Source organism: Micropterus salmoides, unplaced genomic scaffold (assembly GCF_014851395.1).
Source record: "Micropterus salmoides isolate LMB-PRFRI ecotype aquatic unplaced genomic scaffold, ASM1485139v1 Ms_hic_scaffold_20, whole genome shotgun sequence".
Classification (NCBI taxonomy): Eukaryota; Metazoa; Chordata; class Actinopteri; order Centrarchiformes; family Centrarchidae; genus Micropterus; species Micropterus salmoides.
In genome coordinates this window covers 24,595,084-24,620,799 of record NW_024041151.1, presented here as the reverse complement: position 1 = coordinate 24,620,799, position 25,716 = coordinate 24,595,084, and the positions used below count along the sequence as shown (strand labels likewise).

Below are 25,716 nucleotides of genomic sequence, written 5' to 3'. Positions count from 1 at the left end.
AAAATGAACAGCACACTAAACCAAGAGGAGGAAACTAAAAAATAAAATGAAGATCCTCTGTTAGCTAACTTTCTGCAATAACTATGCTAGCTAACTACACCTGGCTAACTACAACTTACTTAACTTAGCTAACTAAACTAGAAAGACAAACCAACAATCAGACACAAAGAGACACACCTACTGTAAGTTCTTAGTAATTACATGATAATTTGGTTACAGTAGCTAGCTCACAACCATGTTTATCAGTTTGATGCTCTGACTTAACGAGGCGTGATGGCGTGACAGTTTTTTAACGAGGCATGACGGTGCGCCTGCGCAAACTTGGAGAATTATGTTTGACTTATGGAATTACTATAGTCATACGTCACTACCCCATTTTAACAACTAAGCAACTTTTGCAACTTTGAGCACAAAAGTAAGCTATTTGTCAAAAAATATTTGGCGAACTATGTGGATAATCAACATTGTAAGGAAGTGACTCAGAAAAATATAAAATATCATAGAAATGTCAAAATACACTGGAGGGGGGCTTTAATGGAAGGGGGCAGAAGCTAAAATGGAATGTTCACAGAGAGGGTGAAAAGAGGTGCTGAAGCAGTGAACATTTTGAGAAAAATAATGTTTGTCAGACAACACAGAGAAGTACAGACCATATCAACTCGACAGCAGCTACAGCCCACAAACACACACATTAAAGCAATGAGACAACCTGCATACACTGCTCCGCATAGCGAGCACACCACACACACACATAAAACTACGTTGCTAGGCAACACTGTGGTTGTTGATGTTCTCCTCTGGAGAGAGGGTTACATCTATCATTGAGTTTGTTATTGTACTCCTCAATCTGCTCTGGTAGCAACTTCTCTGCTTGTTAAGTTTATTCACACTATACATAACACGACCAGTCCAACCTCTCTTCTCCCACTGAGCTTTACAGCGAAAACTTTTGAGCTGAACGAGCGCTCACCAGTGACCACTTTGTCAGAGATTTATCAAAAACAGCAGAAAGACCTCAGACACCTCACTGAATGTAGAATTTCCTCAGAAAATGTAGAAGTCACAGCTAGAGAATCCAGCATGAGCAGGTTCAGTAGATCCAGCATGCACCCATGAGTCATAATAGTAATTTTGTTACAGTGAGGAGAGTAAATATAATTTGTTACTACATCTTAATTAGTGGAGCCTAGTTTTGTTAATAAACGGATGTCAGTGAGAACAAAGATAATAATGGCTTTCATTGTTTTGTTCTGGTAAAGAAGAAAGTACTCCCTAAATTCAGGACAAATATTATAATATTATTATATTATATTATTTATATTATTTCTTCATAAGACTAGACTGAACTTAATTACACACTGCAGTTAGCTAAAGAAATTATTCCGTACTGAGCACATAAAACCAGATTTGTTTTAAGCCGTCAACCTTTTCTTGTTGGATTAGGTGGACACAGTTGATTACTCATTTAAAGGTGGATATGCGATTCTAAACCAATACACGTCTTTATGTCAAATTCAGTGACTATCTCCTCACATTCTGCTGGCTGTCCTTTCTGTGTGTGAGCTGAAAAAAACCTGGTGTTTGTACACAGCCCTGGCTCAACACTATTCCAGCCATGATTTGTCCGTCAGGTAACATTAAATGACTTGCCTACGGACTTTCAGATTAGTTTCTGGTTTTCCAAGACATGCTGTTGTTAGGTATGGTAGCAGGAGAGTTGTGAGTATCGCTCTCTGTAGCTGGTGTGCTGGCTCTGTGAAACCGCCTCATCCTCTCTGCATGTTAGCTTCTCAGCTGCAACTGTAGCAACCCACAACCTAGCTGTCATACTTGCTGTGTCGTTGTTCTGTATCATGGTATTTGCAATGGAACTGGATTTTTCCAGAATCGCTTACCCTACCTTCACTGTGACTAAAGTAATGTAAAATTTACCTTAATATTATAGATATGTTTGCTTTTAAGTGACCTGAACAGCCAAATCTCGCCAACTTAGTGCAACATTGACACTGAAACCAGTAAACCTACATTTAGCTCAGCCTGGGTCCTTCCACCATCATCTCCAAGCACCATTCAAATGTCCAAGTGTTTAAAGCATAGAGAGTTTGGAGCGTTTTCAGCAAATCATTTCACAGAAGAAACTGATTTACTTTTAAGGTCTTCTCTTTCACACAAATCGGTAAAAACAAAAGCAGCATTAGATGAAATCAACTCCCCCCTAATGAAAACCAGCTGATATCCGAAGCAACGTCTCACATATCAGTAGACAGCCTAAAGCTGTTACAAGCAACACAGGCAGTCCTGAGAACCAACAGGTCATTTTATAGTTCAGGTTCTTTGTATGATCCGGAGAAGGAAAAGTTGTTTAGAAACTGCAGAAATGAATGGATGGGTATAGGATTCCTGCTTTTATTATGTAAGCAGAAAAAGAACACTCTTAATTGACAGAAATGTTGTGGTTTTAAATGACCCTTCATGTCTAACATAATCGATCTCACCTTAATTGCAACCAATTTTTCACCTTTTTAAAACAGCCCAGTACTCCACGTGTCTGCTTTCTCATCTTTAACTCATCAAGCCTTTATTACACAATATAAATCTATATTTGAATATAGATTTTAAATGTGTAATGAAGGCATGTTTTTTTGCAACTCATACATTTTATTGGATTTTTCAGTGGTAAAATGCATCATGTTGTTGGTATAACCCATCTATATGTTGTGAATATGTGTTATTAAAGCCAGAATCAAAATGGTTCCTGCAATTTCATCCTGAAACTATAAAGCCGTACAGTTTTTCAAGAAGTGGAATGGAAATGGCAGCGTGAAATTATCCGTTTGTTGCATGATTTCAGCGAGGCCGTCTGTGCCTAAATGCTGGGTGGAGGGAGGGGAGCTGATCGGAGAGGCTGTGTCTCTGCACTGCAAGTCTGCAAAAGGTTCCCCTCCCTTAAAATACACATGGAGGAGAGAAAGTGCAGGCCCCATCCCTGCTGCAGCCACACAGAGTAAGTGTGACCTCTGCTGACGTCATAATGCTACTACACATCAAAGACACATCGCGTGCGTGTATGTGTGTGTGTTGGGGTGGGGGTTGGGAAAAGGTGTTACTTTAGGATCTAATTCTGTGTGAGCAAAATTCAGTGAAAACCCTTTTTCTTGTTGAATGAACAGTACATGCTTATTTCTATTTAGGCATTTATCAGGCATTTTATTCAGAATTGTGAAATTGTATGACAGTGATAGGCAATCTAGGTGAATACCTGAAATAATGATTTGAGAACACAACACTCACATTCTACTTACTTAGAGGGACTCTTGTGCATAATCAGCAGATCATTTGCATTTTCTCCCCATTTCCATTTCACTCTTTTCAATGCAAAATATTTCCTGAAATGTTTTTGACACCGTATACAGTAAACTGCACTTATCAGTGTCGTCTTGCAGCCGGAGACACAACACATTTTGGCTGCATGCAGACAGAAAATCTGTTTGAGCAGATCTTCTTCTCCTAGAAAATCTTCACAATTTAAAAGCATAATTTATACAAACCACAAACCATGAGCCTTTGGAATGTGTCACTTTAACTTATCTACTTGTACAGAAACCTCTTATCATCCCTATGTGATATATTTTCATTGTAGCCCCTTGTATGTATATACAGTATATGTAAAGTATATGTACAGTACATGTGTTAATGTCTGTTTGCGGCTGTGCACGTGTGTGTGTGTGTGTGTTCTCTCAGTCAGTGTGACTGGGGAGGTGAAAATCAGCAACCACTCGAAGAGCCTTGCAGGATTCTATCTTTGTGAGGTGAACAACGCTGTTGGAGCCGAACACTGCAGGATCAACCTGAAAGCAAACAAACGTAAAGGAACACACGCTCACACAGAATGTGCAACATACATCACGTGTGACCCACACCCACGCGATCATGAAAGACCTAGACATCATCTTCTTCTCTCTTTGTAGTTATGCTGCAGTCTCCCCACTGCTTCACCTCTCACACATAGTGTTTTAACCAAGGTGCTGCGTGGATATGTGTGTGGAAACATCAGTGTGTTATCCTTATCCTTATGCTGTCTAATGATGACAGGAGAAGGCCATAGTCAATGGCAAAAAAAATCGCTCTATTGACAGAAGACAAATCTGCTCTTTATCACTGTCTTGCTCAGTCACAAATGAGTAATACTGAAATGGCTCTGCTGGTTTGTTTATCAACAGGCCCCTTTAGCTTTATGAAGTATAGATGAAACAAGGAAAAGGCAGCAACAGAAAATAGTTAGACTTATTAAAAGCACCTCATCAGTCTTGTTTAGTTGGCAAAGTGTGAAAATAGAGGGAATGTAAAATGTCCTGAATGTCCTGAGGGCAGTCGATGTACAGTAATACCTCTGAACAGCTCTGAACAAGACAGGAAGTAGAGGAATACCAGAGCTGTCTCACAGGGAATCAATCTGGTGACTGTAAGTGCACCAGTAGGGAGTACAGTCAATGATTCAGCATACCATTATGGAATAAATCACCTGTGGGTTTAGACTCAAACAAGGCCTCTCCATTCTGGGGATCCATAAAAAAGAGTTTTCCTTTGTGTGCCTCATGATCTGTGGAGCAGGCCTGACATATTACATATTGCTGAGTCCATAACTTCCGGTCTTAGTGCTCAGATTTCTCGCTTTAGGCAGGGAATCACTTCAAATGCGGGGCGCTGTCCCAGCCCAGAGGTTCCCACCCTTAGACTCCAAGATGATTTACAAGATATATATCAAATTACATCAAGATTGCTGTACAGAATTCACATTACTTTTTTCCAATGTTTCATTTTTTTTGTGATATATTGGATTATTTTACTTGTTTGGGCATTTAAAAATATTTTAATGCAACACTGTGAGAAGAGAATATCACTTTTTATTCCACCATGGGTATGGGTTTAGACAATTCTCATATATTTAGGGCAAATTTAAGGCCATAGAATTACTGAAAAGATGCACTGTCACAACGCCTTAAAGGAATAGACACTTAAAATATATGGGAATATATATGGGAAATATGCGCATCCGTTGTCTTCGCGGTGAACCAGATATAATGTGTTCATTAGTTAGCTTTAGAGGTACTAGTTGGCAAACGTTATTAGCTCTGGACAGAGCCAGATATTTCCTTGTTTTCATTTTTTGTACTAAACTTAAGGTAGCTTCATATTTAGCAGATGAGTGTGGCACTGATCCTCTCATCTAACTCTCGGCAAGAAAGCAGATAAGCCTAAAATGTTGAACTACTCATTAAAAATATTTCATGAAATTCATGAAAATGATTTCATTTTGGAAATAATCCATTTTCATCTATTTTCCATTGTCCATTTTCATTGGACAGTGATATGAGGCATTGTGAGAGGACATGATTTAACTTTAAAGGGTCACAAGCCAAAAAAGCCAGGAACCGCTACACTAGACAATATAATTATTAAAGTATAATGACTTTTTTTATACACTTTGTTCTATTCTGTTATTCCTACTGATTTTACAGCTCCAAACAGAGCAGCAGTGATAGGCGGCACCATTGTGGGTTCTTTGCTCCTCATCTTCATCCTGCTGGTCTTCATAGTGCTTCTGTACTGGAAACTGAGCCACATACATCGCTGTGGGAAAGATTTCTCCAATGAGATCAGGTACTGTACGGCACTGCAGCTCAGACAGCAAGGCACAATTAAAGGTGTTGGGAGCTTGATGGTTAGATAACTGAGCTGGTGGGAAGTGGGAAGAAATCCACACTCTGTCTTATCACTAAAATGTCCCATGAGAAAGAAACTTCTGCCTCTGTTAGTGTTGAGTAATTATGTCGGCTTAAAACATGTTGGTGTGCACTTGCACGGGTTTTATATCTACATAAATTAGTAATAATAAGATGTTTTTGGCCTAACAATGGAAAACTTAAAAAAGGAGAACAACATAAACTTAAAAGACAGAGAGGCAATTATAATGTTGTATTACAGGATATAAAACAGCACATATCAAAGCCATTCAGATAAAAATAGAAAAAAAATCCCAGACTTGCATTAAAACCAAGAAAGAAACAAATACAGACAGAGACAATAATGTTCTCTTGAAGACTCTTTGAGATTGTAGGTGTAACTTCTCTTAGACTTGCAGCATCAATATACAGTTTATTAAATCTTGGAGTGACGTTGAAAAGTGACATTTCAGAGTTTATGACTTCAAAACATTGCCGCACACAGCCACCGGCAATAGTTCTCTCCAATGTGCGCTCACTGTGCAACAAACTGTACGAACTTCAGCTACTGGTGGGGAAAAACATCTTCTGTTCTGTGCTTCACGGAGACGTGGCTGTGTGGATCAATACCGAACTCTGCGCTGCAGCTGGCTGGCTTCCAACTCTACAGAGTGGATTGTGACACAGAACTCAAAACAAAAGGTGGAGGTATCCGTTTTTATATTAACAATGGCTGGTGTACCAACGTGACAGTTATTCAGCAGCACTGTTCTCCTAATCTGGAATTTTTAATCATAAACTGTAAACCGTTTTACTCCCCCCGTGAGTTTGCTTCATTCATTCTGGTTGGTGCTTACATTCTGCCGCACACCAACGTGCACGACGCACAGCGCATGCTGGCCGACCAGATACTGTGTGTGGAGCAGACAAAGACTCCCTTGTTATTGTTCTCGGTGACTTTAACAAAGGAAATCTCTGCCAAGAACTCCCCAAATACAGACAGTTTATATGCCTATCACGCCGTCACACACGCTCCACTGGGACACTCTGATCACGTCATGGTCCACCTGAATCCTGCTTACAGACCTGTAGTGAGGACATCAAAGAAATGGACCAGTGAAGCTGTAGAGGATCTTCAGGCATGCTTGGACTGCACTAACTGGGATGTTTTTTAGGACTGCTACCAACAATCTGGATGAGTTTACAGAGACTGTGACGTCCTACATCAGCTCCCGTGAAGACAGCTGCATTCCAACACGCACCAGGGTGAGTTATAACAATGACAAACCCTGGTTCACAGCTAAGCTCAGACAGCTGAGGTTGGAAAAGGAAGAGGCGTTTAGGAGTGGAGACCGGGCCAGGTTTAAGGAGTCAAAGTACAGGTTTAGCAAGGCGGTGCGAGATGCTAAACAGCTGTACACAGAGCGACTGCAACACCAGTTCTGAAGGAATGACTCTGCTTCTGTCTGGAAAGGATTCAGACAGATCACCAGCTACAAACCTGAATCCCCCCACTCCATACTACCAACGACTCACGCCTTGCCAACGAGTGTACCAGTTTTACTGTCGGTTTGAAAGACAATGGGACAGACCTGACACCATCCCCCGTCACACCACTGACCGGCCACAGTCCACCATCTCATCCCCCACCTTCTGCCCCTCTCTTACCATCCTAGAGAGGGACGTCAACAGACTGTTCAGGAGGCAGAAACCCCGCAAAGCAGCTGGGCCGGACTCTGTCTCCCCATCCACCTTGAAGCACTGTGCTGATCAGCTGTCTCCGGTGTTCACAGACATTTTTAACACCTCACTGGAGTCATGCCATGTGCCAGCCTGCTTCAAAGCCTCCACCATCATCCCTGTCCCCAAGAAACCAAGGACCACTGGACTAAACGACTACAGACCCGTCGCCGGTAATCAAGTCTTTTAAGCGCCTTGCGTTGTCCCACCTTAAATCCATTACAGACCCACTCCTGGACCCCCTGCAGTTCGCCTACAGAGCCAACGGGTTTGTAGATGATGCAGTAAACATCGCCCTTCACTACATCCTCCAGCGCCTGGACTCCCCAGGAGCCTACGCCAGGATCATGTTTGTGGACAGATGCGCTCTGCTTTCAACACCATCATCCTGGCCCTGCTGCAGGACAAGCTCTCCCAGCTGAACATGCCTGACTCCACCTGCAGGTGGATCACAGACCCAGATCCAGGACTATCAGCACCAGTTCCCCTCGAGGGTACGTTCTTTCCTCCCTTCTCTTCTCCCTGTACACCAACAGCTGCACCTCCTCGTCTGTCAAGCTCCTGAAGTTTGCGGACGACACCACCCTCAGTGGGCTCATCAGACTGACCATCTGCTGACCTGGTGCAGCCAGAGCAGTCAGGAGCTCAAGGCTCTGAAGACAGTGGAGATGGTCGTGGACTTCAGGAAGAGCACAGCCCCACCCTCCCCCATCATCCTGTGTGACTCCCCCATCACCACTGTGGACTCCTTCCGCTTCCTGGGCACCAGCATCTACCAGGACCTCAAGTGGGAACTGAACCTCACCTCCCTCACCAAGAAGGCCCAGCAGAGGATGTACTTCATGTGGCAGCTGAAGAAGTTCAGCCTACCAAAGACAATGATAGTGCACTTCTACACCCCCATCATTGAGTCCATCCTCACCTCCTCCATCACCATCTGGTACGCTGCTGCCACTGCCAGGGAAGGGCAGGCTGCTGTGTATCATTTGCTGGGCAGAGAAGGTGATTAGCGGCAATCTTCCTTCTCTTCAGTACCTGTACGCCTCCAGGACTCTGAGGAGAGCAGGAAAGATTGCAGTTGACGCCTCCCATCCCGGTCACAAAGTGACTCTCCCCTCTGGCAAGAGGCTGCTGTCCATCAGGACCAAAACCTCTCACCACAAAAACAGCTTCTACCCGTCTGCAGTTTGTTTATTACATACAGTATCTTCTGATCTGAAGACAACCTTCCTGGTGATAACTGAATGTCTATTCAGTGCAAACAATTAGGAAACACACTGGACATAGTACATTTAATCATTTAAATTAAATTTTTTTGGAAGGGCATGGGCAAACATAATTACATTTTTGCAATATTATTGTTATTGCCATTGCACAAACATAAATAAAATGTTAAAAATTTTTGGCATTTGACTCCTTTCATGACATCCATTTGTTTGGAACCCCTTTAAACCAGAATACTGTATGTAAATGTAGCTCCATTTTAGCCAGGTTAAATGTCTAGACTGTTGTCTTGTAAATTAGTCTTGTGTTCCAAAACAAATCCAAAAGCAAATAGTTTAATTTTGTTGTGGTTATGACATCATTAGTCTGGCTAATCTTATTTAGGCATAATGAAAATTGAACCATTTTGGCACTAGCTGAGCTCAACTTATCTTTGCCTGCAAACTGGTAACACTAGTAATGTTAAACGGTCAGAGCCCTGATGTCAGTAACATTCTTGAATAACAAGTACGCTAGCTAACGTTAGACTCCATGGAAACACAAGGTACAAGGTAAATTCATATTACAACAGGGTTGTAGCATGTCTACTTATGATCTTAATAAACTTATGAGAATTAATACAAAATTATGAATTTTAATATTCAGAGAATATTAATTCACAAAGCTGTCGTTTTGTGGGGCACCACCGGAGATTTAATTCACCCAGACTCTCCGGACCTCTGGGTAGCGTTTTGATAATTATACAATTATTCACTAGTGAACAGTTAGTTAATAATCGCTCAATTATCTTAAATCAGTCAGTCTCATATCGAAGGGGTAAATTCTTGTGACAGGGACTTGGAGGTAGACAATACACACACACAATTCCTGTGATTACGGTGAAATTTATTAAATAACAAAAGGTGGATATAAATGCGGTTAAATATACATCAAAGAAATAAACAATGGCTAAACAATGAGAATGTGGGGTTCTATTGTTGGTAGAATTTGATTCATAGGGCGGAAGAGAACTAATGAAAGTAGTTACATGATACTAACTCTGTTAAATTTGTCTAGGAGTTTTAAGGATTAAAGATAATGGATTAATAGACTAATGGACATCACTGATCACAGAATGCTTTGGTTTGCCTTACTGTGGTTTGTTGGCCTGCCTTGGCCTGTTGCACAGGTCCCCACGCTAGCTGCCCGATTCCTGGCTTTCTGCTAGGGAATTTTCCGGGGGTTCTCCGTGTCTGAATGAAGGAAAATACTCCAGTGTTGACCGTCCTTGGTCTGGCAATTAGGCTGTCCTTTTTGGATGTCCTTTGTTACTGCTGGCGGGCACACGTGACTGGGAGCAGTGTAAGTTAGCTCGCTGAGTGCGTGCCGAAGTGCAGGTCAAGAGGACAAGAGAAGAGAGAGAACAAAAACGAAGAGAGACGAACAAGAGCGTGTGTCACTGCTTGTGTTTGTTGTGGCGTGGTTCCCAGAGGGGCAGTCCTTTGTTCCCCTGAGGGAGGGCTTTGTTTCCGGTTTCCTGAGAGACTGTCTTAACTTTTTAATATGTCTATTTAAAAATCTATTTGCGCATATTGTAATCAAATATCTTCCCACAATTAAACCTTAATTGTCAAACGGTTGTACCGTTCTTAGTTTTAAGCATTTGATAAAAAGGAAAACAATTGTCAGTAGTTCAACCTTAAGGTTAGCATTTCCTAGGAATCACATCAGATGAGAGGAACTTAACTAGCTTCCTGGATAATATTGGTTGTTACACGTTCTTACTTAGAGAATATAAGCAAGATACACGAATGGCATCAGATTATGAACAGGTAAATACAGAGTGACATTTAAACGGCATTTCAGAACGATGGCATGTAATACTTATTCCTGTCCACTTGGGGGAGCTCTGGTTACGTGAGGAGTAGATATTAACTTTGATTATTCTTTAAACAACCCTTTGCTACAGAGCTGGGAAATTTAGTGATTTAAAATAAATTTGCGCTGGAAAATTAATCGAGTATAGGATGACATTTCTTTATCATATCCTTTCTAAAGGAAGTGTCAGAAAGTGTGGGGAGCAAAGCATTGGTTACAACATAAAAGGAGAAATGTCAGTGATCCTTGTTGAAAATTAAAACACTAAAATTAACTTATTTAGATTCTTTTCAACAACAAATATCAACAACATGGTAACATAACTACTCAAATGGAGTGGAGAGACCTAGTTAAGTAACTTAAGGATTATTTAATTAAACAAGGTAATACTTTGAGTTTTGAGGAGACAGTACTCTTTGTTTACACAAAGGAGTTCAGGGCTGTCCTCCTCTGGTGTCTGGAGTTTCTCACGCCTGGCTGTGATGAGGAGAATATTTTACTTTGATGTGAGGTAATTAAACAAAGAGGAAGGTCAATTGCCATGGTTACGCGTGTGGGGGGGCAGTTTAGGGTTTCCTGCCCTCTTTCCAAAAGAGTTCTGATGTTCAGGAGAAAGTTATTCTCTGGTTAGTGTTTCTTTGTCATTTTAACAGTCAGATACCGAGCCTTATCTGGTTGCTGCACCAGAGGTGGTAAGTTTTATGATCGAACTGCCAAAGAAACAGCACTTACGGGAAGCAAACCTTTCACCTCCTCCTTTGGTCGCTTCAGCTGTCTGTTGAGGGTTGATATCTCAAACCCCCTCCTTTTCTTTCTCTCAGGGAGAGATTTTATTTGATATAAAATGCACAAATCCTGTTTGTTCACAACAGGTTTGTAAGATGAGATGCAGTTTGTAGTTCCCTTTATGTTATGAAGCAAATGATGTATACAACAATTGTAAAATGATACATAGAAATTAGCTATTTTGCATGGTGCAGTGCTGAGCCTGGGGGAAGAAGCTGCTCTGTAGTCTGGTGGTGCGACAGCAGATACTTCTGTATCTCTTCCCAGAAGGCAGCAGGGTGAACAGGCTTTGGCTGGGGTAGGTACTGTCCTTTAGTGTCCTTTGGGCTCTGTGTAGGCACCTCATGGGTACCAATGATCTTCTAAGCAGTTTTAATCACCAGCTGCAGAGCCCTCTGGTCCTGGGCCGTGGACATCCCATGCCAGTTTGTGATGTTTCCAGCCAGGATGCTTTCTATTGTTCCACTGTAAAAGCTGAAAAGAACATGGCATGGGAATTTTGGCCTTCTTAAGCTTCCTAAAGAAATAAAGTCGTTTCTGAGCTTTCTTCACCAGCGTGAAGCATGTCAGGTTCTCTGTGATGCTGATTCCCAGGAACCTGAAACTGTTCACCTGCTCCACATCTGCTCCACTGATGTAGACAGGAGTGTGTGTCTTTATCTCCTTTTTCCTGAAATCAACAATCAGCTCCTTGGTTTTTCTGACGTTGAGCAGTAGGTTGTCCGCTGTGCACCACTCTGCAAGATTATCAATTTCCTCCCGATATGAAGTCTCATCATTGTTTGAAATCCAGCCGATGACGGTGGTGACTTCCACAAACTTCACAACAAAGTTCCCTCCATGTAGGTTGTTGCAGTCCTGGGTGTATAGCATGAACAGGTGGGGGCTGAGCACTAGAGTGGAGAAGATGTGACCGCCAATCTGAACTGTCTGGGGTCTGTCCAGTATTGAGTTGCAGAGAGTGGTACTAAAGTCCAGAGTTTTAAGTCTGCTGATCAGTTTCATGGGGGAGATTGTTTTGAATGCTGAGCTGAAATTCACAGCATTCTGAAGTAGGTGTTGGTTCTGGAAGCAAACTGGTGAAGGTCCAGGCTGGCTGGGATGTTGTTCTTTCAACATTTTGAGTCATGTCTATGCATTTTCAGCTTTTCGCGTGTCATTAACACTGTAGGAGATGTCGCATTTTATGAATTTAGAGGGGTTAGGGATACTCATACTCATCAGACTGAAGCTACATGCAGAGGTCACCATCATGGGTACTAGAGACTTTTTCTGTAGTATATTGGAATAAGTTACCTTTGCACAGCAAATCAAAGCGTATTGAAGGGATTGCCACGAAATTTAGTGCAGATGTCCGTGGTCCCCAGACAACTGAGCAAATGTTAAACTAACATGCTGAAGTGTGAAAACAGAAAACATTGCCTGCTAAACATCTGCACATAATGTAAAATGCTTACATTAGCTGACGTTATTGTTTAGCTCCAAGCACTCTTGTACAGCCTCACAGAGCTGCTAGCATGGCCGTAGTTGTTCATTTAGATCTGAAAGAGGCTAGATTTTGGGCACAGATAAGCTTTTTTTCTTCTTCTTCTGGTTCCATCTGCATGCAGTAATGAAATACAGCTTCGACATGTTTATTTCATACTTAAGGTAGTAAGTGGTCTGCTTCCTGAAGTTCTAAGGGACCTACTACATTCTAATTCGTCAAGCTTATCAGAAACCCATTTTGGCTGTTAACTGATTTCTGATCTGCTTTCCTTGTTCTGAATGCACTGCAGTTGTTTAATTGTCTTTTTGAGAAGACCAAACAAGAGACCGTTGCAATAATAATATCTATTTGTTGCTATTTGCTTTAGATAATAAATGATGATAGTTACTGCCTTGATGTGGCTGCTGAAGCTAATAGTCTATTAAAATAAAAAATCTTCTGATTTTATAGTTCTGGAACAATTACTGGTAGGTCAAATGAGCTATCATGGTAGGTAAATGACACAAGATAAGAAATGGGATGAACAATTTCAAGTGGCACATTATACCTTTCTTTGCTACAAATCATTTTGAAGAATATTATCAATTTTTCAAATGGTAGACATATAACTCCACAATCCACAGGTATCTAATTTGCACATTTTCGAGCTGATAGTATTATTTTAATTGAGCTCTCGCTCCTCACTGAAATAGACCAAACAGTGTAATTAGTTGTAAAGGGCAGGTTTTCTCAAACAGAAGCTCCTGGTTCAGCCTCTTCTACGTTAATCAGTGAGCAGGATGCAGAACGCAGAGCTCCTCCAGGGCAGATGTTCTGCTGCTGACCTCCCATCCTGACATCTCTGAGTGGAATTTCTTCCATTGCAAATAAACAGTGTCTTCCCCTCAAACATGGAGTTATGGTTATGGTTATATGCAGTTGAAAACAGCCCACATGCTTTCAAATTAGATGTTTAAATGGGAGCAGTGTCAGTGTGGGAGGACAGTGTTGTGTACAAGAGACAGATAAGCACTTCAAGCCATAATCCTGATACGAGCTTCTCCATATCTGTGACATACAGGAGTTCAACTCTCTTCACATCAACATGGCATTGTAGTGAAAAGCTCATAGTAGGATGGCAAAGCCGCAATTATTTGAGCCATGACAACAATAGTTCCTCTCACATCCGTCAGTTACTAGAGTGTTCAAGGTGTAAAGCAAACACTGCAGAGTGTGTGTGTGTGTGTGTGTGTGTGTGTGTGTGTGTTGGGGGGGGGTGGTAAGTTCAGAGATGAGTCATGCATGAGTTTCAAATCTTTTCAAGTACTGTATCCGCTGCATCTAAATAAATAAATAAATACAGTGAAGGAAAAGTTCTGAGAGTTCTTGAAATTTACTCCTACTTACCTAACTTAAGTATACAAGCAAGTTATCAAAGAATCACTCTTACTCTCCCAGTTATTTAAGGCAGCTCCAGAGGTCTCTCAAGTGGTTAGGAGTTGCCAGTTGGGGCTTGTGATGGCGCTGTGGAGACATGCGCGAATATAGGAGGAGGAAGAATGTTTCTGAATTATTTGACGATACGCACTTAATTAGACGGGGTCGGACAGCGCAATCATAATCTTTGTCAGCGAGTTTAAGGTTGTGATAACGCTATGTTTATTTGCCCCGTAATCCGACAGAAGCCAACAAAATTCATGCAAATAGCTGGCTTCCCAGGAGCAGTAAGTGCAATTGATGGCGCTTATGAAGAGCGGTATCCAAGATGGCGCTCAGTATAGCTGCCTCGGTGTTAGGTGTGCTTTGTTTTGTTTTGTTTTTGTGTGTTAATTCAGTTTTCGGCTGTGATTCCCGGTGCTCTTTCACCAGGGAGGAGCTCATGAACATCAGGGGAACAACTCCAGTGGATTTAATTCCCACTTTTCTTGCATCATCAGTGGAATTATTGGACATTTTGGTGAAGGGCTCTCTCGGTGTCGTTCACACTGCGAAGCGCCGCAGGAGAGGGAAAAGAGCCGGGTCGCTTGTGCGTCTTCGCCGCCGGGGACTCCGCACACCGCCACCAGCAATATTTCTCTCCAACATGCGCTCACTGTGCAACAAACTGGATGAACTTCAGCTTCTGGTGGGGAAAAACTTTTAGACTTTTATTCATCTTCTGTTCTGTGGCACCACACCACAGTTAGCAGTGCCTATCACGCCATCACACGCGCTCCACTGGAACACTCTGATCACGTGATGGTCCATCTGATCCCTGCTTACAGGCAAAAACTAAAGCTCTGGGCCGGGTGCAGGGCGTTAAAGTACAGGTTTAGCAAGGAGGTGCGAGAAGCTAAATGACTGTACTCAGAGAGACTAAAGAAAAAGTTCTCTGCAAACGACGTCATTTCTGTCTGGAGGGGGTTCAGACAGATCACAAACTATAAAACCAAAGTCCCCCACTTCATAAACGATTCTTGCCTTGCAAATGAGCTGAACCAGTTCTACTGCCGCTTTGAGAGTCAATCGGACACCATCCCCCGTGACTCCTCCGCTCAGCTTCAGCCTCAGTCCACCACTTCTTCGCCCCCCTCCTCAGAGCTGGCCAGCTCCACCCCCTCCCCTCCTCTCTCCATCACAGAGAGGGAAGTCAACGGTCTCTTCAGGAGGCAGAAACCCCGCAAAGCAGCTTGGCAGGACTCTGTCTCCCCATCCACCCTGAAGCACTGATGATCCACTGCTGATCAGCTGTCTCCGGTGTTCAGACATTTTTAACACCTCACTGAAAGACATGCCATGTGCCAGCCTGCTTCAAAGCCTCCACCATCATCCCTGTCCCCAAGAAACCAAGGACCACTGGACTAAACGACTACAGACCCGTCGCCCTGACCTCTGTGGTTATGAAGTCCTTTGAACGCCTTGTGTTGTCCCACCTAAAATCCATCACAGACCCACTCCTGGACCCCCTGCAGTTTGTCTACAGAGCCAACAGGTCTATAGATGATGCAGTAAACATCGCCCTTCACTACATCCTCCAGCACCTGGAACCTACGCCAGGATCCTGTTTGTGGATTTCAGCTCTGCTTTCAACACCATCATCCTGGCCCTGCTGCAGGACAAGCTCTACTAGCTGAGCGTGCCTGACTCCACCTGCAGGTGTATCACAGACTTCCTGACAGACAGGAAGCAGCACGTGAAGCTGGGAAAACATGTCTCTGACTCCAGGACTATCAGCACCGGTTCCCCTCAAGGCTGCGTTCTTTCCTCCCTTCTCTTCTCCCTGTACACCAACAGCTGCACCTCCAGTCACCAGTTTGTCAAGCTCCTGAAGTTTGCGGATGACGCCACCCTCATCGGGGCTCATCTCTGGTGGGGATGAGTCTGCCTACAGGTGGGAGATCAACCATCTGCTGACCTGGTGCAGCCAGAACAGTCTGGAGCTCAACACTCAGAAGACAGTGGAGATGGTCGTGGACTTCAGAAAGAGCAGCCCCACCCTCCCCTATCATCCTGTGTGACTCCCCCGTCACCACTGTGGACTCCTTCCGCTTCCTGGGCACCATCATCTACCAGGACCTCAAGTGGGAACTGAACCTCACCTCCCTCACCAAGAAGGCCCAGCAGAGGATGTACTTCCTGCGGCAGCTGAAGTAGTTCAGCCTGCCAAAGACAATGATGGTGCACTTCTACACCGCCATCATTGAGTCCATCCTCACCTCCTCCATCACCGTCTGGTACGCTGCTGCCACTGCCAGGGACAAGGGCAGGCTGCAGCGCCTCATTCGCTCTGCAGAGAAGGTGATTAGCTGCAATCTTCCTTCTCTTCTGGACTTGTACGCCTCGAGGTCTCTGAGGTGAGCAGTAAAGATTGCAGCTGACTCCTCCCACCCCGGACACAAACTGTTTCAGACTCTCCCCTCTGGCAGGAGGCTGTGGTCCATCAGAAACCAAAACCTCTCACCACAAAAACAGCTTCTTCCCGTCTGCAGCTAGCCTCATTAACAAGGCCCGGGTCCCCCACTGACACTCCCCCCTTGCAAATGATACAAATGTCTCTGCACATATAAATACCATTTCATCTCGTGTCGGGCTCAGACCTGGCGCGTCGCACATATTTGTTGTTGATTGTTGATCTTTGTTGCTGTATATTTTTATGTTGTCAGTTTATATATTTATATGTACACAATATTATCTTACGTTGCGTTACTTCTGCACGGCACAGACCCAGAATAATGCCCATGTACGGTATATATCTGCAACATTGTTCTTCAATTCCATATTCCATTTTCCACATTTATTTATGTTGACTGTTTGTCTACGTGTAGCACCTTATCACCACAGCAAATTCCTTGTATGTGTAAAACACTACTTGGCAATAAAGCCCCCTTCTCATTCTGATTCTGATAAAGATCAACTTTTTTATTTTTCATTTACAATGTGTACGTAGCCTATGTACATAATGTATTCTCTTAAAAACTCTTAATTGTCAAATGTCTGTTGAATGTAAACTCATCCTAGGAATTTCACATTCAGTGTGAATTTATCTGAGAATATTCTTAGATAAGGAAATCTATTCAGTAATTGGTCCTTGCCTTGCGGCTCAGCAAAGTGTCGTGAATCAGCTCGACTGACACTTAAGATTTAGTCCTACACTTCACTTAAAATTAGGACTGAGATGCTTGATAAATAACTTTTGAGCACAGCTTTGAGCCAAGAATGTTTTTACTTTTAAGTCAATTCTTAGCAGGGTCCTTACAGGCGAACATGAAATATAAAAACAACACATGTAAATGTGCAAATTGAGAGATTGATACACCTTTAATCTTAGAGAGCAATCAACACAGCACTCTTTTATTTACCGTCACTGGAGCGTCTTTTACATCCGTCAGATGTTCTTCACACCAAAGAGATTCGTAAAACAAACAAAACAATGAGCTCGAAGAAGCTATAAAGCTCCGTAGGGCTGAGGGGGAACTACAGAGACTGGTATATAAACTATAATTACTGTATCTGTGAGTATCTGTTTGTGATTATGAGCTTCAACTTTCAAATTACATATAATTATTTTAAAATGTATTAAAATATGAATCGTGTAGCAGGTTTAAATAAGTAAATCATATAAAATAACCATTATATAGCACATTTAAAAAAGTAATGAACATCAAATATTTGTTATATTGCAGGCTTAAAGAAGTAATTATCTCAGCAGAAACCACATGGGCACTGAGTTTTTTACAGTTGTTCCTGAAGAAACTGTTTAAAATGTACTTCTTTCCAAAACATTTCTTAGCAGGGGCATCTCTAGGATTGAAAAACTGGGAGGGCTTAGCTACCAGGGTATGCATAACTTGCGCTTGCAAAATCTTTGCCTTTTAGCATCTTTTGTTACTGTATTAGAACTACACTTATGTCAACAACCAGTGAAACAGCAATGTTACCAAGTGACAGACATGTTCTCTTCTTCCATTTCACATCTGAACAAAAGTTACTGTAATGTTAGCTTTTGGACACATCAAATCTGCATGGGGGAACTTAACATAGGCCAGACCATAGGCATCTCAGGACCCTTTTTACTGGGACACGTGCCCCAGTATTCATGCTCTGTACCCCAGTAACAAGGTCAAGACACCTTGGCATCGTTTTTGGACGTGTAGAGCTCCACAGTCAACAAAAGATCTGCAACATCCTGTCAAGTTAGCAATAATAAAAACGCAACGTCCGTTTACGCTTTCAAAATAAAACTACTGGTTAAAGAGAAAAGGCCCGTTGCTACCATTGTGAAATGTCGCAAAAGAAACGAGTCAAAAGTGAAAGCGAGTGTCAGCAGATAACAGTAAGTTGTCTTAGCTGCAGTGAATCTGTCTGTCTGTCTGTCTGTCTTGCTAACCCAGCTGGGAAGTGCATTGCGCTCTGTCTGTGTTTTGGTTGCTTGCCAGACTTTGTGTCTGAACAATTTTACAGTGAATTACAACTTTTTATTACGTTTGATTACTGCCAACCGGCCACGGTGTTTGTAAACCGCATCGCGTCTGCGTGAAATTAAACTTGCGCATTCTAGCAGCAACATAAGTGGGACCAGTCTGTCCAGACAAGACACAGGTGTGATGGCACTCCTCATAGCAACTTATCATTTTAAAACAACACAGTAATTATTTGTCTCTCAGTCAAGTTTAGATACAACTCTGTACTAATGCAAGATGGAAAGCCAGGCATGTGCACACATAGCCATAAAAAGGGACTTCAGCAGCCCCTTCCAGTGTCTGGCTTGTGTGGACGTGAGTGGTGATGAACAAAAATCTAAACTACCAGTGCCTCGAATTTACTGCTAATTTAACAAAAGACAAAAGGCAAATATAGGCTTATACTTGCTAACATGCATGACTCATGAGCTGAGCTAATAAGTTAGCTGAGGTTTAGCTAAGGCAATATCTCATGGCCATACAAGCTAATGTACTGTACTTAATGGACTACAGGGGAATACAGTAAGGCCTAACATTTGTGTCTAATAATGTCATCACAATCGCCACATTGATATGCAAATTAGGCGTTAACTAATTAAAATGTGCTAATTTGCACATATTTGACAAACAAAATAACTTAACCATATCACGACAGAACTTCCCCAGTTAATGACTTACATCAAGAGTCTTTTCCTCTTAAGTGTTCTGTGTCTAAATATCCAGATTAGCTTGTTTTGGTTAATTTAGAAGAAATCTATAGATGCAAACAGACGTAGGGTAGTAGGCTTAAAACAAACACCATCTAAATGTATGTCCTTGAAGTTTTATTTCCATTAGAGTAAAAGAAGACATGAAAGCAAAATAGACCAAAGTCTCATAATTGACCACTCCATGAAGAAAGTGTCCTCTTTTGAACAGTACTTTCATAGTTTGGATTGTATGCTCCTCATCTAATATCTACCCATTCTATTAGTCTGTTGAATTCTGATAGATCTTTACATGATACAGACAGCCCTTCCTCAAATGTGAAACTAAGTCCTTGTCACCATCAGTTATTGTGTGTGTGGTAAGTGTAATATAATAGCAACAATAAATATAGCCGCGAGCGGCAATGATCGAGATCCAAGCCAGTCGCGAAAAACGCAACATTTGACATTTTCAGAGGAGAACAGACACTGGTGACTTCAGAGATTAAAGTGATGAAAGAATTTGGACTTTGAAATAACTGGGGAAATGCAAACTTGATTTTTAAAGCATCACCTTGAGATCAGAGAGTGTCATTATATGTACCTGACTACTGGGTTCAACCCACCTGCTACATTTTGTGTTTGCAAGATTTAAAGTTTAAGCTGCATAAGCTATTTTTAGCAAAGAAAAATAAGAAGAAAGTGTCACAGGATACAAATGAAATAAAGACCTTAGATTCACCATGATATGAACAACCCGATTGTCAGCAAGTCTGACTCGGTCACCTGGGGATTTGAACCCTGGACCTTCAGAGTAGCTGACTTATTGACTGAGGTACTGGTTAGTTTCCACACACCTTCTCACAAATTGAGGTAGTGATGTCACATGTGCCAGAGCCGGATAGTTTTGTCAGTTCAAACTTAAAACAACAGTCAAGATGTAGGTGAGAAAATTCTGATTTTGGGTGTGTTGTGAATTATTTTGGTGGCATTTTATCCAAAATTGAGTTAAAAAGAAAATGTTGTGCATACTGTACAAGTTACAGCAAGATACTGTAGCATGGCTAAATTAGTTATGAATTTTAATAAATTTATGAGAGTTAATACCCAATTATGAATTTTAATATTCATAAAATCAAAAAATTATTCCTCGTTTCGGGGCACCACCGGAGTTGTTATAATCTTAGAGTCTCCGGACCTCTAGGTAGCTTTTAATAATTATACAATTATTACTAGTGATCAGTTAGTTAATAATTGCTAACCAGTTTTATGGTCAGGGATAGCACTTAGAGAAAGCAACTTTCCACCCCCCTTCCGTTGGGGTCTCTTTAGCAGTCTGTTGAAGTTGATCTTTAACCCCCCTGCTCCTCTCTGGGAGAGGAAAAGGGGAATTTGGAGTAGCTCCAAATTTATTTGACATAAAATGCACAAATCCACACGGTTGTCCCACTACAATACTGAATATCACTGCAGACTCAGCGTTTGACCGATCTGAAAACCCTTTGAAACACTTGATATTGGCCATCTGGAGAACGACTCTGTCGAGTTTGGTAGCGTTTGAAGAAAGTCTTGTGGAGATGTAGATGTTAATTGATTTAGCATATTCTGTGTATAAGTGTAAAGTATAGAGTGACTGACTTCTGAATTGACCATAGGTTGCAATGAGGCAAACGTTACTCACATATCAGTGGATGTGGTGAATAAATTTAAGCTCTCTAGGATGTACGGATGATTTTCTTGAGAAATGTCAAGAAATTTACATTTCTTGTAATAAGCCACGCCCACTTTGCGCAATCATTTTCACATTTTATACATCAGCTGAGTAGTGACCCAAGATTGTACAAACCGAATTTCGTACGAATCCATCCAGCGAATTACGAGGTATAGACTTTTTGCAAGTGTAGTGCCACCTAATGGAAGAATATCCCAGGACTGCCCAGCGAAGCTCGGGCCGAGCATCTGAGCAGACATGTCAAGTTTGGTTACAATAGCTTAAGCCAATTTTAATTTACGGGCATTTATGTAAAATTGTATAGACACAAAAATAAAAATTTATGAAAAAAAACAAAACAAATTGACGTATCAAAATTCTTTTGATTACTTTTGATCAGCGATGTCCATAGATGATCCTGCCAAAGTTTCAGGTCGATTGGCAAAACTAGAGAAAAGTGATAAAAAGTTGTATAATTTGACATTTTTGGAGAAGACGATTTGAGCAAAGATGCAGATGAATCCAGAGATTAAAATACTCAAAGAAGTTTGACTCTAAACAAAGCCGTTTTCGAGATAATTGCAAAAACGCAAAGTTGATTGTTATAGCGCCACCATGAGGTCTATGAGGGCCTGAGTTGTGGGTGGAATTTGCAACCTACGTGCCAAATTTGGTGAGTTTTCTACCCAAACACTTTTAACGGAGAAAAAGTAGAAGAAAGAAAGAAAGAAGAATAATCAGAACAAAACCAATAGGGCTCCAGCAGCTCCGCTGCTTGGATCCCTAATAATGTATTTGATCAATACATTAATGTATTCAGGCAATTCAGTATTCTTCTGCTTGGCTGTGTGAAGCTGAAGGTTATCTTTACTCATTTGGCATCTTGGTTGTGAAAAAAAAGTAAAAGTATTTTACTTTTATTTTAATTATGCCTGCAGCCCAATGCCACAGGTTAGTGTGAAGATTTTTCTTGATTTTTAAGTTATGTTTAAGTTTAAGTTATGTATTCCAATAACACCAAAAGAATTAAAATGATTTATTGCCTTGTAAAAAATAAACAAATTATTAATGAAACTATGTCCCTCTCCTTGGTGCATTAATTTATTCTAAATATATACTAGTAGCATAGAAAACATGCACATCCTTTGCTGTTGCCTGCTCCTGTGATAAACCTGAATACTGAAGAAGACCGTGGTCTCTGTGTGAACTGATTATTTTGTAGAAAAGTAAAAATGTTGAGGATAAGTATTGAATAATTGCTTGAGTGTGAGGGAATTAAAATAAATTGGAAGGAAGTTAGAGTTGTGTTAATGTATTTAATGTTTTGTTTTAAAAAAAAAAAGATTATGAGAAGTGCACTTGAGCCCCTTCCCACCAAAATGTCTGTGCATGTCCCTGTGGAAAACTGTGGATTCATATTGACTAATTAAAATGATGATTAGCTGGGCAGACTGGGCAACATAGATGCACATCTCTCAGTAAATAATAAACATCACGTATTCAATCAAGTCTGTAGTATTATTATTATATAGTATTTTACATTTGAAAATGTATTAAAATAGTGGCCCTGATAAAGCTGACAACATTATTATCTAGCAAGTATTGTTATCTATAAATTACAGGCACTATGCTGAAGTTTGTCAGTAGATGCTGGATCATCAGCACAGACCCAGTACAGACCTCTTTAGCAGGTCCCACAGACACAGGTGAAATACAAGTAGCTTCGGCCAGTGGCCTACTTGCATAACCATAGATGTACAGCATAGGTGTCATTTACACTGGGGACGCTGGGGACATGTCTCCACCCCTTCTCAGCACAAAGTGACACCCTTGATATGCAGCCAGCATCAGGTACAAGCAGCTCAGACCCTAACGGAACAGTAGATTGGCTCCAGTCTTAAGAGACTTTTATGAGGACTGAGTTAGTGCGCATTATGTAAGCTGTTGATAAGGATCCTGTTTAAAGTGGCTACTGTCTGAATTTAACCTGATAAAATATTTGGAGTAATGATTACTATGTATGCATGCATGTAAGATTGCTTTCATTTTATTATATTTTCATGTGCGTATATCAGTGGGTATGTGCCTAGCCTACATTTAGGCAGCATACATATTTATTTAAATTATTACAGCAAATGAATGCAGTTGCTCACAATATAGTAAATATGGTATAAATTAAATAATTAAGTTTAGGCTATGCCTTGGTGCCTAGACCTGCCAACAAATGCCTGCTAGAAGAAAACAAAACACCCCACAGTTCCTCAGACCTGCAGACCGCAACTGACTTCAATCTCTCTCCTAAAATATCTTCAGATACCTGGCCGACATCATGAAATTTTGTTTTAACTGACAACAACATTCGATGTGGACTGATATTGTTTTGAAATACTATAGAGATATATTAATTAATTAATAATTATAATTAATAATTATATTAATGGCATTCAGGCTAGCTAGTGTTTTCCATAGCCAACTAAAATATCCCCTCTCCTTTACCTCAAATAAACTAGTAATTAAGAGGTAAAGTTAAAGAAGTAACTAAGTAGTCATTAACAACAACTTACAGTTTCACTCTGTATCACTCACTCCATTGCATCAATCTTCCTTCACCATTCCTGTGTCAGTGTGGTAAGAGCAGCGATGGAAAGCAGCCTCCTTCAAGGTCCTAGTGCCCGATCAGGATGCAAATGAATAAATAGTAAAATACAACAACATTCAGCATGAAGCCACAGCCATTAAAAAGACTTGCAGTGAATTATCTTTGCATGTTAATTGTTTTCAGAACAATGGTATGTAAAACTTCACTGGCAGAACAAAACTGTGGAAATACCCTAAAACGTAGTTGCCTAGATGGTTTAATTTAATTTACTGTATTTGATTTGTACACATTCTTGTTCACAAATAACCTGTCTTGTTGCATGGTAACACACACACACACACACACACACACACACACACACACACACACCAAGAATCACATCCACAAAGACTTGAGGCACGTTATTTCCCATATCAGTGTAACAAAAGCAAATTTATTCCCTTTACAGCAAAAATCTGAGCCCTTGGCCTCCACAGGAGCAGAAAAATGCCAAAGTCGATCAGATGTGCGGGTGTTTTCTTTGACAGAGGCGCAGATCCCCGCTGGTACTGCAAAGTTACATAAATACAGAATGCAAAGCAGTTTCTAAGCTTGAATATTGGCAGCGATGTTGACGAGGGAAGATTGTCCTGGATGCTTCTTGTCAGTGTTTGCTGGATGAAAACAGTGCATTTTATCCTTCAGTAGAAGAGAAGAAGTGAAAGCGGGGTCTCAGTGAGAGTAGGCGCTCTTGGGAAGAGCCTCCAAATAGGCAAAGACAACAAAGATTTATGCTCTTCACCTACAGGGCAGCATTATTTAGCTTAGTAAATACTGTACATCCACTGTGGTAAATATGGATACAGGCACACAGAAGGCAGCCAAAGCAACCGGGTTCTCAGTTAGGCCTATCTATCAGAAATAACTGGAGCTTCATGAGCGAACAGGGAAAGTAAGACGTGTTAAAGCTATTAGTGTTAATCAATTTAAAGGTTAATCGTTAATCAACAAGTCTGATTATAAGCTAATCTTTAAAGTCCTGTTTCAAGACCAAAATACCAAACATTTGGAGGTTAAAGCTTTTAAAATGTGAGGATTTGCTGCTTCTCTCTCCTGTATATGAAATACCTTTGAGTCTTCACCTTGGGAATACCAAAAAATGAACCAAAATAATTTGCACAGATTGAGAAAATTTCACTGACAATCCTGTGTACATGACACCCAAAGTGGCATAAATAAGTTTTATAGTTCTGATTTCATACTATGAAAGCTCAGTCCATGAACTCAACTTCTAAAATTGCCTTTTAAGCCATTTCACCATGAAATACATCAAACACTAATTCCCTGAATACAAATTACTGAACTGAAATAACATCATTGATAGTAAAATCCTTTTACTTTTCTCGCTCTGGTCTGCTGTGATATCCAACAGGGAGGACGCGCTGCCTCCTGACAGCCACCTGGTCTGTCGCTATACGAGCCGGAGCACCAGTCAGCACCCACAGGATACTTACTATCAGGTGGGCGGAACAGAAGTGAGCTCTTTCTATGAAGGATGCAATCACACTCCCTCCAGCAACAGCCACGGACCCACACCGGTCAAATACACAGCAGTTGAATATGACAGCAAGTTCGGATACGCAGTCTGACGATCAACAACAACAGAGCTGAACTGAGATGCCTTTAGATCTTATTGTAATGTTTGAATAGAAGCTTCAAGACACTTGGGACACTGAATATTTGGGGCAGCAGGAGTCTGGCACAGAGTCTATTCAAAGCTGTGCAGTGTGATGATTTTATAACATTGTTCATGTTAATTGCTTTAGAGGTTCAGTGTGTAAGTTTGTTGCGGCATGTAGATCGAAATGGCACATTCTAAGGTAATAAAAACATTATGTATATTATATAAGGTCTTTATACACCACTGAAAACATAGATCTGTATATAATATTTTGCATTTCTGTCACTAGATCCTCCTAAATATCTGACACTGAACCTTTAAGA

The 25,716-nt window shown here is 41.2% G+C and overlaps 1 protein-coding gene across 1 annotated transcript; it reads left to right on the top strand.

Moving 5' to 3' along the window:
• The first annotated feature begins 75 nt into the window (after positions 1–75).
• On the top strand, positions 76–25,543 carry LOC119915067 (coxsackievirus and adenovirus receptor homolog). Its single transcript, XM_038734642.1, has 4 exons — positions 76–3,004; positions 3,742–3,864; positions 5,520–5,661; positions 25,145–25,543. The coding sequence occupies exons 1-4, from the start codon at positions 2,842–2,844 to the stop codon at positions 25,359–25,361; spliced, it is 645 nt and encodes a 214-aa protein (XP_038590570.1). The 5' UTR covers positions 76–2,841; the 3' UTR covers positions 25,362–25,543.
• The last annotated feature ends 173 nt before the right edge of the window (positions 25,544–25,716 follow it).